Source organism: Oncorhynchus gorbuscha, linkage group LG11, assembly GCF_021184085.1.
Source record: "Oncorhynchus gorbuscha isolate QuinsamMale2020 ecotype Even-year linkage group LG11, OgorEven_v1.0, whole genome shotgun sequence".
Classification (NCBI taxonomy): Eukaryota; Metazoa; Chordata; class Actinopteri; order Salmoniformes; family Salmonidae; genus Oncorhynchus; species Oncorhynchus gorbuscha.
Window position 1 is genome coordinate 67,364,952 of NC_060183.1, and position 14,091 is coordinate 67,379,042.

The 14,091-nt window shown below is 42.8% G+C and overlaps 1 protein-coding gene across 5 annotated transcripts in view; it reads left to right on the forward strand.

Moving 5' to 3' along the window:
* The window catches only part of LOC124049150 (collagen alpha-1(XI) chain-like), a 143,432-nt gene that overhangs the window by 99,485 nt on the left and 29,856 nt on the right, over positions 1 to 14,091 (forward strand). For all 5 annotated transcript variants that reach the window (XM_046370518.1, XM_046370520.1, XM_046370521.1 and 2 more), the window contains exons 29-41: positions 3,622 to 3,729; positions 4,774 to 4,827; positions 5,204 to 5,257; positions 6,294 to 6,338; positions 6,552 to 6,605; positions 6,729 to 6,773; positions 6,913 to 6,966; positions 7,129 to 7,182; positions 7,284 to 7,337; positions 8,301 to 8,498; positions 10,736 to 10,789; positions 11,437 to 11,544; positions 11,859 to 11,966. In XM_046370518.1, the coding sequence (XP_046226474.1) occupies positions 3,622 to 3,729; positions 4,774 to 4,827; positions 5,204 to 5,257; positions 6,294 to 6,338; positions 6,552 to 6,605; positions 6,729 to 6,773; positions 6,913 to 6,966; positions 7,129 to 7,182; positions 7,284 to 7,337; positions 8,301 to 8,498; positions 10,736 to 10,789; positions 11,437 to 11,544; positions 11,859 to 11,966 (990 nt within the window). The remainder of the gene's footprint in view (positions 1 to 3,621; positions 3,730 to 4,773; positions 4,828 to 5,203; positions 5,258 to 6,293; positions 6,339 to 6,551; positions 6,606 to 6,728; positions 6,774 to 6,912; positions 6,967 to 7,128; positions 7,183 to 7,283; positions 7,338 to 8,300; positions 8,499 to 10,735; positions 10,790 to 11,436; positions 11,545 to 11,858; positions 11,967 to 14,091) is intronic.

Here is a 14,091-nt window from a genome sequence, read left to right on the forward strand (position 1 = left end):
CATATCTGGACGTACGTCTCAGAACACATTTATATCTAACACAGTATACGGAAATGTATTCCATCATCTCTGAGCTCAATCTGTCAGGGATTTAGTGTGCCTTTGATAGGCTTATGATGAAGGGTACAATAAAACCCAGTTTGACTTTGAAAAATGGGCAAAAGGGTCCTCAGAGAAAACAGTAAGCTATTTGTCATTGGCTGATGATTTTGGCCAGTGCGGAGTTGATCCTAAGTCCTCTGGTCCAATGGGAGGTGACCTTTACTTAAACTGGTCGATGGTATTGATCCCCTACTGTCTGCCTGCCCCCCGCCCTTATGGCCTGCAGTTATTGTGGAATTATGGATAATGAGCAAACACTGACTGTAACTGTCTTTGTTGCCAGCTCTGGCAAGTGAGAGTTTCTGTGTTAGTGTGTGTACATGCGTGTGTGTGTCTTCCTCTCAATCAAACACCCTCCACCTTTCTCTCAATGCCCCTCTTCAAACATCCTCCACCTTTCTCTCAATGCCCCTCTTCAAACATCCTCCACCTTTCTCTCAATGCCACTCTTCAAACACCCTCCACCTTTCTCTCAATACTCCTCTTCAAACACCCTCCACCTTTCTCTCAACGACCCTCTTCAAACACCCTCCACCTTTCTCTCAATGACCCTCTTCAAACACCCTCCACCTTTCTCTCAATGACCCTCTTCAAACACCCTCCACCTTTCTCTCAATACCACTCTTCAAACACCCTCCACCTTTCTCTCAATACTCCTCTTCAAACACCCTCCACCTTTCTCTCAATGCTCCTCTTCAAACACCCTCCACCTTTCTCTCAATACTCCTCTTCAAACACCCTCCACCTTTCTCTCAATACTCCTCTTCAAACACCCTCCACCTTTCTCTCAATACCACTCTTCAAACACCCTCCACCTTTCTCTCAATGCCACTCTTCAAACACCCTCCACCTTTCTCTCAATACTCCTCTTCAAACACCCTCCACCTTTCTCTCAATACTCCTCTTCAAACACCCTCCACCTTTCTCTCAATACCACTCTTCAAACACCCTCCACCTTTCTCTCAATGTCCCTCTTCAAACACCCTCCATCTTTCTCTCAATGCCACTCTTCAAACACCCTCCACCTTTCTCTCAATACTCCTCTTCAAACACCCCCTACCTTTCTCTCAATGCCCCTCTTCAAACACCCTCCACCTTTCTCTCAATGCTCCTCTTCAAACACCCTCCACCTTTCTCTCAATGCCACTCTTCAAACACCCTCCACCTTTCTCTCAATACTCCTCTTCAAACACCCCCTACCTTTCTCTCAATGCCCCTCTTCAAACACCCTCCACCTTTCTCTCAATGCTCCTCTTCAAACACCCTCCACCTTTCTCTCAATGCTCCTCTTCAAACACCCTCCACCTTTCTCTCAATACCACTCTTCAAACACCCTCCACCTTTCTCTCAATGCTAGTCTTCAAACACCCTCCACCTTTCTCTCAATGCCACTCTTCAAACACCCTCCACCTTTCTCTCAATACTCCTCTTCAAACACCCCCTACCTTTCTCTCAATGCCCCTCTTCAAACACCCTCCACCTTTCTCTCAATGCTCCTCTTCAAACACCCTCCACCTTTCTCTCAATGCTCCTCTTCAAACACCCTCCACCTTTCTCTCAATGCCCCTCTTCAAACACCCTCCACCTTTCTCTCAATGCTAGTCTTCAAACACCCTCCACCTTTCTCTCAATGCCACTCTTCAAACACCCTCTACCCCTATCAGGACAGAAAACTGTCAGGTAAACCCAGAAATAGAATCCCTGTCCAAACTAACTGTGACAGTCAGAGATGAACTTTAGACTGTTCAAGTCACCTTGTGAGAGAGAGTGAGAGAGAGTGAGAGAGAGAGAGAGAGAGAGAGAGAGAGAGAGAGAGAGAGAGAGAGAGAGAGAGAGAGAGAGAGAGAGAGAGAGAGAGAGAGAGAGAGAGAGAGAGAGAGAGAGAGGAGAAAATCCATGAGGAGCTTAAGCCACTTCAAAATGGAGAGAGCGAAAAAGACAAGGGGCTTCAGTCTGTCTTCCTCTGGAGATGTAGCAGCATCTGATGAAATAGATGAGATATGGGGGATTTGAGAGAGGGGAAAGAGAGAGGGGGAATAGAGGACTATTTGGGAGTGAGGGAAGAGAAGAAGATTTGAATGGGCCTTCTACTTGAGATGAGGCAGGAGGCGCCCAGCATGGACCGGAATCTGAATGTCTCCCTGTGTTGCATGCTTATGAATGTGTGTTGCACGCTTATGAATGTGTGTTGCATGCTTATGAGTGTGTGTTGCATGCTTATGAGTGTGTGTTGCATGCTTCGAGTGTTTGTTGCATGCTTATGAGTGTTAGAGAGAGAGTCTGCTTAATGAGCTTTTTAGCATGAGTTGATGTGGGAGTGTTTAGCTGGATAAGAGAGTTTTGTGATGACTGTGTGTGTGCGTGTGTGTGCATATTTAAGTGAGTGCATTTGTGTGAAGTGTGATTGAGTGCAAGTGTGTGTGTGCCTGTCTGTATGTTACAGCGAGTGTACGGGGTCCGTTCACGGTCCACTGGGTTGGACTGGTAATGGCTGGTTGTCAGAGACAGTTTTTACCCTGCTGTTTAGAGACGTGCTGTGCGCTGCCAAGTAGCAGCCTCAGTGCCACTAACCCACCAGAGGATTAGCACACTTAAAGGCAATAAAAGGCTTCTTATCTGTCAGCTTGACAGACAGCAGCCTCATTTGATTCATTAACCAGCAACAGAGCATCAGACTGACCTGCTACACTCTGTCTGGAGGGCTGGACTTGGAGGAGCAGCTGTCATGACTGAAATAGTGACTGAAACAAATTGGTGTCATGGCCTGAAACAGTTACTGAATGAAACGACGTGAGGATGTGATGGTGTCGCGGCCTGAAACAGTTACTGAATGAAACAATGTGAGGATGTGATGGTGTCACTGCCTAAAACAGTGACTGAATGAAACGACGTGAGGATGTGATGGTGTCATGGCCTGAAACAGTGACTGAATGAAACGATGTGAGGATGAGATGGTGTCGCGGCCTGAAACAGTTACTGAATGAAACAATGTGAGGATGTGATGGTGTCACGGCCTGAAACAGTGACTGAATGAAACGATGTGAGGATGTGATGGTGTCACGGCCTGAAACAGTTACTGAATGAAACGATGTGAGGATGTGATGGTGTCACTGCCTAAAACAGTGACTGAATGAAACGACGTGAGGATGTGATGGTGTCATGGCCTGAAACAGTTACTGAATGAAACGATGTGAGGATGTGATGGTGTCACGGCCTGAAACAGTGACTGGATGGATCTGGTATTGCAGTTTGCTGGGCCTGTGAGAGCAGGTGTTGTGACATAAACAGTGAGTGAAATGATGTGAGGATGGAAGTGCAGTCTGAAGGCCTGGACCTGAAGTGAGCATGGCTTTTTAAAGTGGCAAGACACACTGCATCAATATAAAAGATATGGTATTACTCGATAGGTAAATACACAACATGGAATGCCACGTGATTCTAGGATATGATACAACATAATATTCTAAGAAATACTATATGAGATACCCCTGAACATCCTGGTTATATGTGTTTTTGTAGGGTGAGCTGGGACCTGCTGGACCCAGAGGTGAGGATGGACCTGAGGGGCCCAAGGGTCGCTCCGGTCTTCCTGGAGATGCTGGCCCTCTTGGACCCAACGGTGAAAAGGTGAGTCGTCTTTGTCCTTGTGACCAACTCCTCATACTTTAAAAAGGTCATTATTATTGTGACCAACTCCTCATACTTTAAAAAGGTCATTATTATTGTGACCAACTCCTCATACTTTAAAAAGGTCATTATTATTGTGACCAACTCCTCATACTTTAAAAAGGTCATTATTATTGTGACTAACTCCTCATACTTTAAAAAGGTCATTATTATTGTGACCAACTCCTCATACTTTAAAAAGGTCATTATTATTGTGACCAACTCCTCATACTTTAAAAAGGTCATTATTATTGTGACCAACTCCTCATACGGTCATTAAAAGGTCATTATTATTGTGACTAACTCCTCATACTTTTTTAAAAAGGTCATTATTATTGTGACCAACTCCTCATACTTTAAAAAGGCCATTATCATTGTGACCAAATCTCCATTAATTTACATGGAACGGAAGTTGAGTACTAAAGACTACCGCTCAACTTCTCAACTTCTCAGTCTACCTGCCACCTGCTCTTAAACTGTTTATGTTTAGGATATGGTTGGTCCATAACCGGTGAAACTCTGGAGTGACCTTATTTTCTGTTCATTAAAACAAGGACAGTTATTTTTGAACCTACAAGATTTAAAATAGTTATTTACTTTTCCCCAGTACAGTGTCTCTCTCTACTCTCATTATGTAGTTGGGAATCCGAATCATTTAGGAGTATCTCTGGGGAGTTCTATTTTAAGAAGTGGAACATGGAGAGAGCCAGTTTCCTCTTTCCACGTCCCGCCCACGTCTAGCAGGACCAGGGTGTAAACAAAACAGATTGGCTTCACATTGGCCTGACCCAGAAGAGGGGGACTGGAGGAGATAGATTGAGGATCTAAAGAGATAGTACAGAGGATTGTTTCAGCAATACAGTACCCATTACACACAACCATAGTCACTCTACAGTATATGTATGTTCATGTAAAAAGGACTTTATAAATAAATCCAAAATGATTATTGACTGATATACATACAGAACCGATGTTTGACTGTGTTCTGATTTTCCTGGCCCACAGGGCAAACTGGGTGTTCCAGGGTTGCCAGGATATCCAGGAAGACCAGGACCAAAGGCAAGTCCCCCTTTCCTCCCCAGGTCCCTCTCTTTCTCTATCTTTATTACAGTGGATGTTTCTGGGAGCCGCTTCTGAAGAGCCCTTGATTGAACATGGCGTTAGTGATGACCTGATTTGTCTGACGGGCCAGCGGGGCAGCACTCCTACGCAGTCAGGGTGCACATGTTTGAACCTCCCTAATCTGTCTGACACCAAAAGGAAGGATTTTTACCCTTTTGGTGTCAGACAGACGCCCACTGCCCAACCGCTATCCACAATGCATCACTACTGCCTACAGCAGTGCTTTTATTTTACACAATGCAACATCTTCGTTCCTAACCTTTGATTAACCTGGGATTTCATCTCTCTCTTTCCCTTCTTTTTCTCAACACAGGGATCTCAGGGATTCCAAGGTTTCCCCGGAGCCAACGGAGAGAAAGGAACAAGGGTATGTCATAGAACATTTCCTGTCAAAGTTTTAGTACTTAGTATTTAGTATTAGTTTCCTTAAGTTTCAAGTTATACTCTACATACCTACAAAACAACCTACTGTGGGATGTGCGAGCCAGCTAAGTGCATTTCACTTTGTAGTTTTAGTATTCAACCCACCCCTGAGAGGATTGGATCAATACTGAATCAGATCAATGGAGACAGGGTTTTTTCTCTCTCTAGTGCTAATTCAAAACACCAGGGAGTTTTAGTCAAAGGGAAGAGGATTCATCCAAGGACTAAAACACAGTTGTATTTCTTCTTCATTACCGTCCTCACATCAACCCATTTCTTAAGAGCATTGAAAAGCGCCACAAAGGTCATTTTTCAAACTTGGCAAAATATTTCATTTTCTTTTAAAGAGACGGGTCATTAGTTTAGTCTGGAGAGTAATGGTTTGTCACAAAGTGTGGAGCGACGGACGGTACACAAGGCTTTTTATCTTCTATCGCAGAAATATGAGAATTTATGTAGCAGAACCCTTAACGCTCTGATGTAGAGCGATGGTCGTCACATTTACATTAGTTTCATTGCTGTCATTTGTAAATCTAAAACCCACAAAGCCATAATTCCTTTCTTTATTAATTTGACGTACAGTCAGGGATACGGTATCATGTTGCTCTGAAATCATGGAAATATGGCTTAGTGTTGTTTTCTAGATGTACCTCAATGGTCTCTTGCCAAACAACAGATATCTAAACCCATTTATCTAGTTTTATTATCAAAATTGAAAGTTGTTTTCTTATTTCAAACTTATATAAACATTAAATAAATGTACCTAAGTCATTTAGCAGACACTCTTATCCAGAGCGATGCATAGCGAAGGTTGAATGAGGAATACGTCTAAATGTTAGTTGAAGTAGCAATGGTGATAGTGGGAATGGGACTAATCTAATGATTTAGTACCAGTTTTAGTTCATCTGATAGGTTAGATAAGTCAGGGTAGTCTCAAATTCATTACCATGACAACTTGTGACCTCTGACATTCCTCACAGGGACTTGCAGGGAAGGCTGGCCCAAGAGGACAGAGAGGACCAACGGTAGGTCTGCTTCTCCTTAGACCTCCACTATCCACAGGCAATAGAGGTAACCATGACAATGTTGTGTCCAGGTTACCTTGACCCCCAATAGGAGGTTAAGTGAAGGAAAGGAGAAAATTCTCTATTGATGAAGGATATCTTCAGAGGTTCTACTGTCTTTATTGGTATTCCTCCCTCCTCACATTCCTCCTCTTATTCTTCCTCTTCTCCCAGGGGCCTCGTGGAGAGAGGGGACCAAGGGGACCAACAGGAAAAGCTGGACCAAAGGTGAGTCAGGGTCTTTGATCTGACATGGCGGACGAAGTGCCTCACTGTCATACAGTGGTATGATCTTGTCTATCATTGGCTGAGTCCCTTCTGACCACTTCCTGTTTCTCTCCTGTCTCCCAGGGTACCTCAGGAAGTGATGGCCCTCCAGGACCTCCCGGCGAGAGGGTATATACTGGAGCATCCTTCACCTCAAACACCAATTAATCTATATAATCCGGATTAATTTCCAATAGTGGTTATTGATCACTGGTTGATTGATTGGTTGATTGGTTGATTGGTTGTATCATCTGCTTGTGTGTTTAAGGGTCTTCCAGGGCCTCAAGGACCAACAGGATTCCCCGGACCAAAGGGCCCACCCGTAAGACAAACAAAACCTACAACACAACAATGGCACTGCCTTTCCTCTGTGTTAGTCTGCCTATAGTGTTTTACTGGTATGCTTGGTTTCTCTGAGACCCAATCTGTACTCTACGTGTATATGTGTAGCAGCTCTGGGGTTTTCTGTCTGTGTGTTTCTCAGGGACCTGCTGGGAAAGATGGTCTGCCCGGACACCCTGGACAGAGAGGAGAGACTGTGAGTACACACAGTGTTGTTATCATCCTACACCTGTTTCATAGTCTCCTGAACCTTGTATACCATCTTCTTACTGCTCTTCTTCTCTCTTCTCCTTGCAGGGTTTCCAAGGCAAGACTGGCCCACCTGGACCCCCAGGAGTGGTTGGACCTCAGGTGAGTTCTGTCACATACAACCATACAACTAAGACACGAACAACACCATAATACTAAGACACACACACACACCACCACAATACTAACATACCACCACAATAATAACACACACACCCCACTATGTCATATCTTCTGTGACACACACCACCTAATACAATACATTTCCGTGGACTGGCCTCATCGACAAATAGATGTGCAGAGATCATGTGTGTAGGATTAGTTTATTATCACTGATGAGTAGCTTGATGTGACTCACATTGTGTCAATGCGGTGACATAACTCTGTAGACAGAACACTTTCTATTTGTCAGTCCTCATCTACCTTAGATGCAGTTAGGGAAAGAAATTAGGCCACACCAAAATCATGTACTATAAATGACGAATGCCCACACGTTTGTATGCAATGCATATCAATGAACACTGATTAGCTACAGTAGGGCTCTCAAACACACCATTTGTTTTTTTATCTCTTACCTAGGCTTAAGGTTAAGATGATGGTGGGCAGGATGTGCAGTTAGCAGTCATTAGGGTGTCGCAAGAGTCACATAAGGATGACTTACAGGTGTCGTAATAAAGTCATAGTGAGTTTTAGGTTGAGTTTTTGCCTTGTTTGTTGTGCTGACAGAAGGGCTTTCCTCCTGTCTATATCTGGTAGGCATGACTGTCAGAGTTGTTTATCCTCTTAGATATGAGCACTTGGCTGTTTATTCATTATGCATGCTCAGTTAACAGCCATTTCCACCCAGAGCTTTTCTCCTAATGCTAATTGAGAACATTACATGTATCGATGATGTTGTTCTGGCAGATGGAAGACGCCTTCCGGGAGTGACTAGCGGTTCGGGGGTTCTGGCCTTCCACTCACCCACGCTCTGTCACCCTGTACTCATACATTCTGTACAGACACCCTGATACACTGTTGTCTCATTCATATTCTCTCTCTTTCTCTCTCTCTCTCCCTCCACAGGGCCCCACAGGTGAGACTGGACCAATGGGAGAGCGTGGCCATCCAGGACCCCCAGGCCCACCCGGTGAGCAGGGTCTTCCTGGATCTGCTGGTAAAGAGGGTGCTAAGGGTGACCCCGGTCCTGCTGGCCCGGCTGGTAAGGATGGTCCCCCTGGTCTGAGAGGGTTCCCAGGAGAGAGAGGTCTGCCCGGCCCAGTGGTGAGTAGAACCTACCTCACATCATGTGTGATGTCTTGTATAGCAAAAAAAAAATCTTATATAGCAAAATTTTAAATTGTGTTTTTTACATTGGATAAATAAAAGACTACAAAATGGTATATCATACACTACAGTTGAGGTACAATAGAAAAGTAATTATGCTTTGAAAGTTGATAAACTTAACCCCACTTTTGAGAAAATGGGCCTTGAATGTTTTGGTAAACCTACTGGAGAGCTCTTCTTTGTCTATACCCAATCAGCATCGTCCACACCCTCTTAAGCCTTAGCCCCACCCATCTCTTTAAGGATTCACGTGTGAGGCCATGTGCTAAACAGAGTGAGAATGGTAGTGTACAAAACAACCAAAGATTTCAAGACTAAAGGCTGATTTATGCTACGTCTATTGACATGTCTGTAGACATTTTATGAACATTCTATTGTCGCCCGTCATCAAACTTGTCGTTGTCGTTATGAAAAGTATAAACAAAGTATTTTAACACCAACTAACCCATCCATTTAAAAATGAATTTAGTATACTGTATGTCAGTCTAGCAGACCAGGCAACTAAAAGCAACTTTCTAAACAATATTTTGGTTTGTTTATAGCTTGTTAGCTAGCTATCTAACATTAAGTTAGCTGGCTAGCCAGTTCAAATAATGACCATAACATATAGCTGACAACGTCTTAACTTTAGCTAATTTGTAGTTATTATTACAGCAAAATAAACTCACAACAAGATCATTATTTACAAGTTAATGGCGAGCCAATTACAAAAAATATCTTACTGTTGTGAGTGTGATGAAATAAAAGCAGGCCATTCTACCTAAGAATTTTAGAACTTGGACACTGTCTTGTTGGCCTAACATTACATACTAATTTGACTTCGGTGCATGTTGTTCTTAACATTACCGTCTCTGGTAAACACACACTATAAAATCAAGGATTATTTGCCACATGAACACGATACAGAAGGTGTAAATGGTACAGTGAAATGGTTGCTTCCACATTGGAGTATTTCATTGTTTAGCTAGCTAAACAATGAACCATAATCCCAACTCATAACATTACTTCCCTGCATGAATATGCAGGTATCTAACCAACTAGGTTCAATGTTAGCTATCTAACATTAGGCTATAACAAGCAATGCAAAGGGCTCTGATACAAATAATTTTACTAAACAGATCATACACGTAACATTAGCTAGTGAGCCAGCCTGCTCATGTTAGCTAGCTAGCTAGCTAACAGTATGCTTTAATTTGTAATGAAAACATCTTTCTGACAAAATTGTAAACGTATAATATCTGAAAATGTAGCTAGCTAGACTTCCTAATTCACATGGATGAACGCTTCTCCCTCTCTGTCACAGATTCCATGGTTGCCCTTAGTTTGAAGATGTAATTCAGATACAGGTGTTTTATATAACAGCCTTCTAACAGTATGTTCGCTTTTTGACTCCTTCCGCATATTTGCAATCAAATGCCAGAATTTTAGCTATCATACTCTGCATCCACCAGGCAATCCACTGATTTCAAAACTCAGTCCTACAGAAAGTGGAGAGCAACTCTTTTGCATATCTCTCAAAAAAGACACGTTAGAAAGGATTACCTACACATACTAACCAGCTCATGATATAGACAGAAGTGTGCTACATGGCAGACTCATCTCTCCGCATGTCTAGCCCATCCATTACCTCAGCCAATCATGGCTAGCGGGAAGGTTCCTGTCTTTTTCTGTGGCTAAACTAACTAGGCTCATCATTTTATTCATATTTACAGATGGCATAAATGTTTATTATTAAGGCATATGAAAGTTCACATGTTCCAGATGGCATTTCTCCCAAAAAATACATTTTTATTAAAAAAATAATGTTTACGTTGCAATGCCTCCTGTGAAGTAGTGACGCGGGACATACACCTAGTTTCCTGAAACGAGTCACATTTCTGTCTTATCTTTGGGATGAATAAGATTCAAATCAATCAGATTTATTTTAGAGCTAGTTGCCTTTCTTGCGTAAACATGAGGAGTTCACATAGGCTTTCATGATTACAGCTTCTTCCCTTAGTAGCCTGTATCCTCTCAGTCAGCACAGTGGGGGGATTCTTGGATAGATAGAGGGGTTCCGCCCCGGCGTTAAGGAAGGATGAGATGTACTCTGCTTCCATCACAGAACATGTTTGTTTTCTAAAGATTTGCTTCCCTCTCGCGCTCTCTCTCGCTCTCTCTCTCGCTCTCTACAGGGGGCTCACGGCCTGAAAGGGAATGAAGGCCCCAACGGCCCACCTGGACCTGCTGTAAGTATGGCTGATGAGCACACATCCACCAACACCCTCTCTTCATCCCTCACACCCTATCAGTAGTTGTCTCTCTATCACTCTCTCTATCATTCTCTATGTGTTTTTCTCTATTTCTCTCTTTTCCCTCTTTTTTATTTTGCACACGCACTGCAAACGATGTTTATAGCTCATCAATTGTACCAGCATGCATTGCATAATGTTTTAACGATATTCATAGTTCATTCATTAGTTACATGACACAGGTTCCACCTATTTAGTAGATTTGCCTGATGTTAAGATTTTACCCTAAGATATCAAAATATGTTATCAAAAAAGTACTGTACCTGCTGTAGACTAGTTCCTCAGGGACATACAGCACCTTTACAGGTATACAGGTAGTGCTGTAATGAGGGTAGTACTGTAAAAGCAGAGACGTGTTTAGATGGGGAATAACATTCTGTGGCAGCCATGCTTGTGCCCCGTTAACATGACATGGGGAATATTTAAACAATGCTATGTTACTAAAGTAGAATTAGAACAATATAATACTAGGAACGGTGGGTTAACAATACAATACAATACTTTCTAAGTATATGGCTTTGAATAAAGATAGTACAAGACTTGTTAGTAGGGACCTATACTGACCGTGTCTCTCTGTGTTTTAGGGTTCCCCTGGTGAGCGTGGTCCTGCTGGCCCAGCCGGACCCACCGGTCTCCCTGGACGACCAGGACCTCAGGGACCCCCTGGACCCGCTGGAGAGAAGGGTGGACCGGTAAGACCTAGTTCAGTTCAGCCTGGTTCTGTCCATGCTACTAGTTTCAACATAAACCCTGTTGTTAGAAAACAAACACATTTCTCTCAACCACTGTATGTCTCAGCCTCCTCGTTTGAATCGACTTATTGTACAGTAGTGTTCGGGTCAATTATATTCTAATTCAGTCAATTCAGGAAGTAAATGGTTTACATCCTGAATTAACTGAATCAAAATGGAATTGATTTCAACCCTGCAGTTTAGTAAGTCTGCAGATGAGAATTGTCTGGTAAATGAGTGAAATGTAATGTAATGTAATGTGTAATGTGCTGTAGGGTGAAAAAGGACCCCAAGGCCCCGCCGGTAGAGATGGTGTCCAGGGACCTGTTGGTCTGCCTGGCCCAGCTGGACCTCTCGGACCCCCAGGAGAGGATGGAGACAAGGTGGGTTGGCCCACTGAGTGGAGAGGTGTGTGTGTGTGTGTGTGTGTGTGTGTGTGTGTGTGTGTGTGTGTGTGTGTGTGTGTGTGTGTGTGTGTGTGTGTGTGTGTGTGTGTGTGTGTGTGTGTGTGTGTGTGTGTGAATTTATATAAAAGTGAACAGTTAGCAGCTTAGATAAAAACAAAATGTCTCACTCTCTGACTCGAACACACAAACATACTCAACATGATGATTTATATATATTTATATTTATCAAGGCAGGGCGTGTTTGTCCTCTTTCATGACCCTCTCTTTCCTCAGGGGTGTTGACAGACAGGGTTGGCTCTGACTGAAACGTCTTTAAGTCTTTCCAGCTGACAGATAGCTGAACCCGTTATGTCGATCATTTGTACGTTTCAGATGGTAGAGAGAGGAGCTGCTATTAGTATGCAAACACACAGACAGGAGACACACTGAGACACACACACAGAGACACACACACAGAGACACACACACAGAGTCAGAGAGACAGAGGGAGAGAGAGAGTGGGAGAGAGATAGAGAGAGAGACAGAAACATTTGTATGAAGATAAGCTGTAATTTAATATTTTATCCTTGGAGGAATGCTGCTTTAGTTGTTAACTGGCCTTAGTCTCTGTCTCCTGGTGTTGGGGGACACAGGGAAGACTGAGGTATTTGACATTCAGAAAGAGAGCGAGAGACACACACAAAGAGGATCTCACTAACATTCACAGTCTCATTATAAGGCCTTTCACACTCGGAACAGAGAGGATAACTCCAAGGGCTTTATTAAGAGGAGTTAAGGAGAGTAGAATCATGTTGTTTCAGAAGCAATAAGCATCCTCTGGGCTGGCTTAGGAAAAGTCTGACTCAATGTTTTCCCACCATTTCAAACACCTAGAGACTGCAGACTCATTTGAGTATGCGTAACAGTGTGACGTTCTGGTGTTCTGATTTTACAGTGCAAATGCAGTGCAAACAAGCTGAGAATGGAATCCGTGACAGGCTGCTAGTTATTTGTCACATATAGATGACAAACCCCTTCTGGGATGTGGTCCTTTGTAGATCAGTTGGTAGAGCATGGTGCTTGTACCACAAGGGTAGTGGGTTTGATTCCTGGGACCACTGAAATGTATGTATGCATGACTGTAAGTCGCTTTGGACAAAAGTGTCTGCTAAATGGCGTATATATATTATATAATTATTGTATTACATATACAGGTAATAATGGAAACACTTGAGTAAATGAGGGATACAAAGTATATTGAAAGCAGGTGCTTCCACACAGGTGTGGTTCCTGAATTAATACATCTTTTTTATTTTATTTCACCTTTATTTAACCAGGTAGGCAAGTTGACTCATTTACAATTGTGACCTGGCCAAGATAAAGCAAAGCAGTTCGACACATACAACGACACAGAGTTACACATGGAGTAAAACAAACATACAGTCAATAATACAGTAGAAACAAGTCTATATACGATGTGAGCAAATGAGGTGAGAAGGGAGGTAAAGGCAAAAAAAGGCCATGGTGGCAAAGTAAATACAATATAGCAAGTAAAACACTGGAATGGTAGATTTGCAATGGAAAAATGTGCAGAGTAGAAATACAAATAATGGGGTGCAAAAGAGCAAAATAAATAAATAAAATAAAATAAATACAGTAGGGAAAGAGGTAGTTGTTTGGGCTAAATTATATATATATTTATAATTATATAAATTATTACTATTAATTAACATCCCATCATACTTAGGGTAATGTATAAAAATGCTGGGCAGGCCATTATTTTGGCTAACATGGCTATGCCCCCATAGTATGACAATGCCCCCATCCACAGGGCACGAGTGGTCTCTGAACGAGTGGTCTCTAAATGGTTTGATGAGCATGAAAACGATGTAAGCCATATACCATGGCCGTCTCAGTCACCAGATCTCAACTCAATTGAACCGCCTGAGACAGCGTTTTATACCACCACCAACAAAAGACCAAATAATGACATTTCTCTTGGAAGAATGGTGATGCATCGCTCCAATAGAGCTCCAGACACTTGTAGAACCTATGCCAAGGTGCATTGAAGCTGTTCTGGCTCGTGGTGGCCTAACACCATATTGGTGTTTCCTTTATTTTG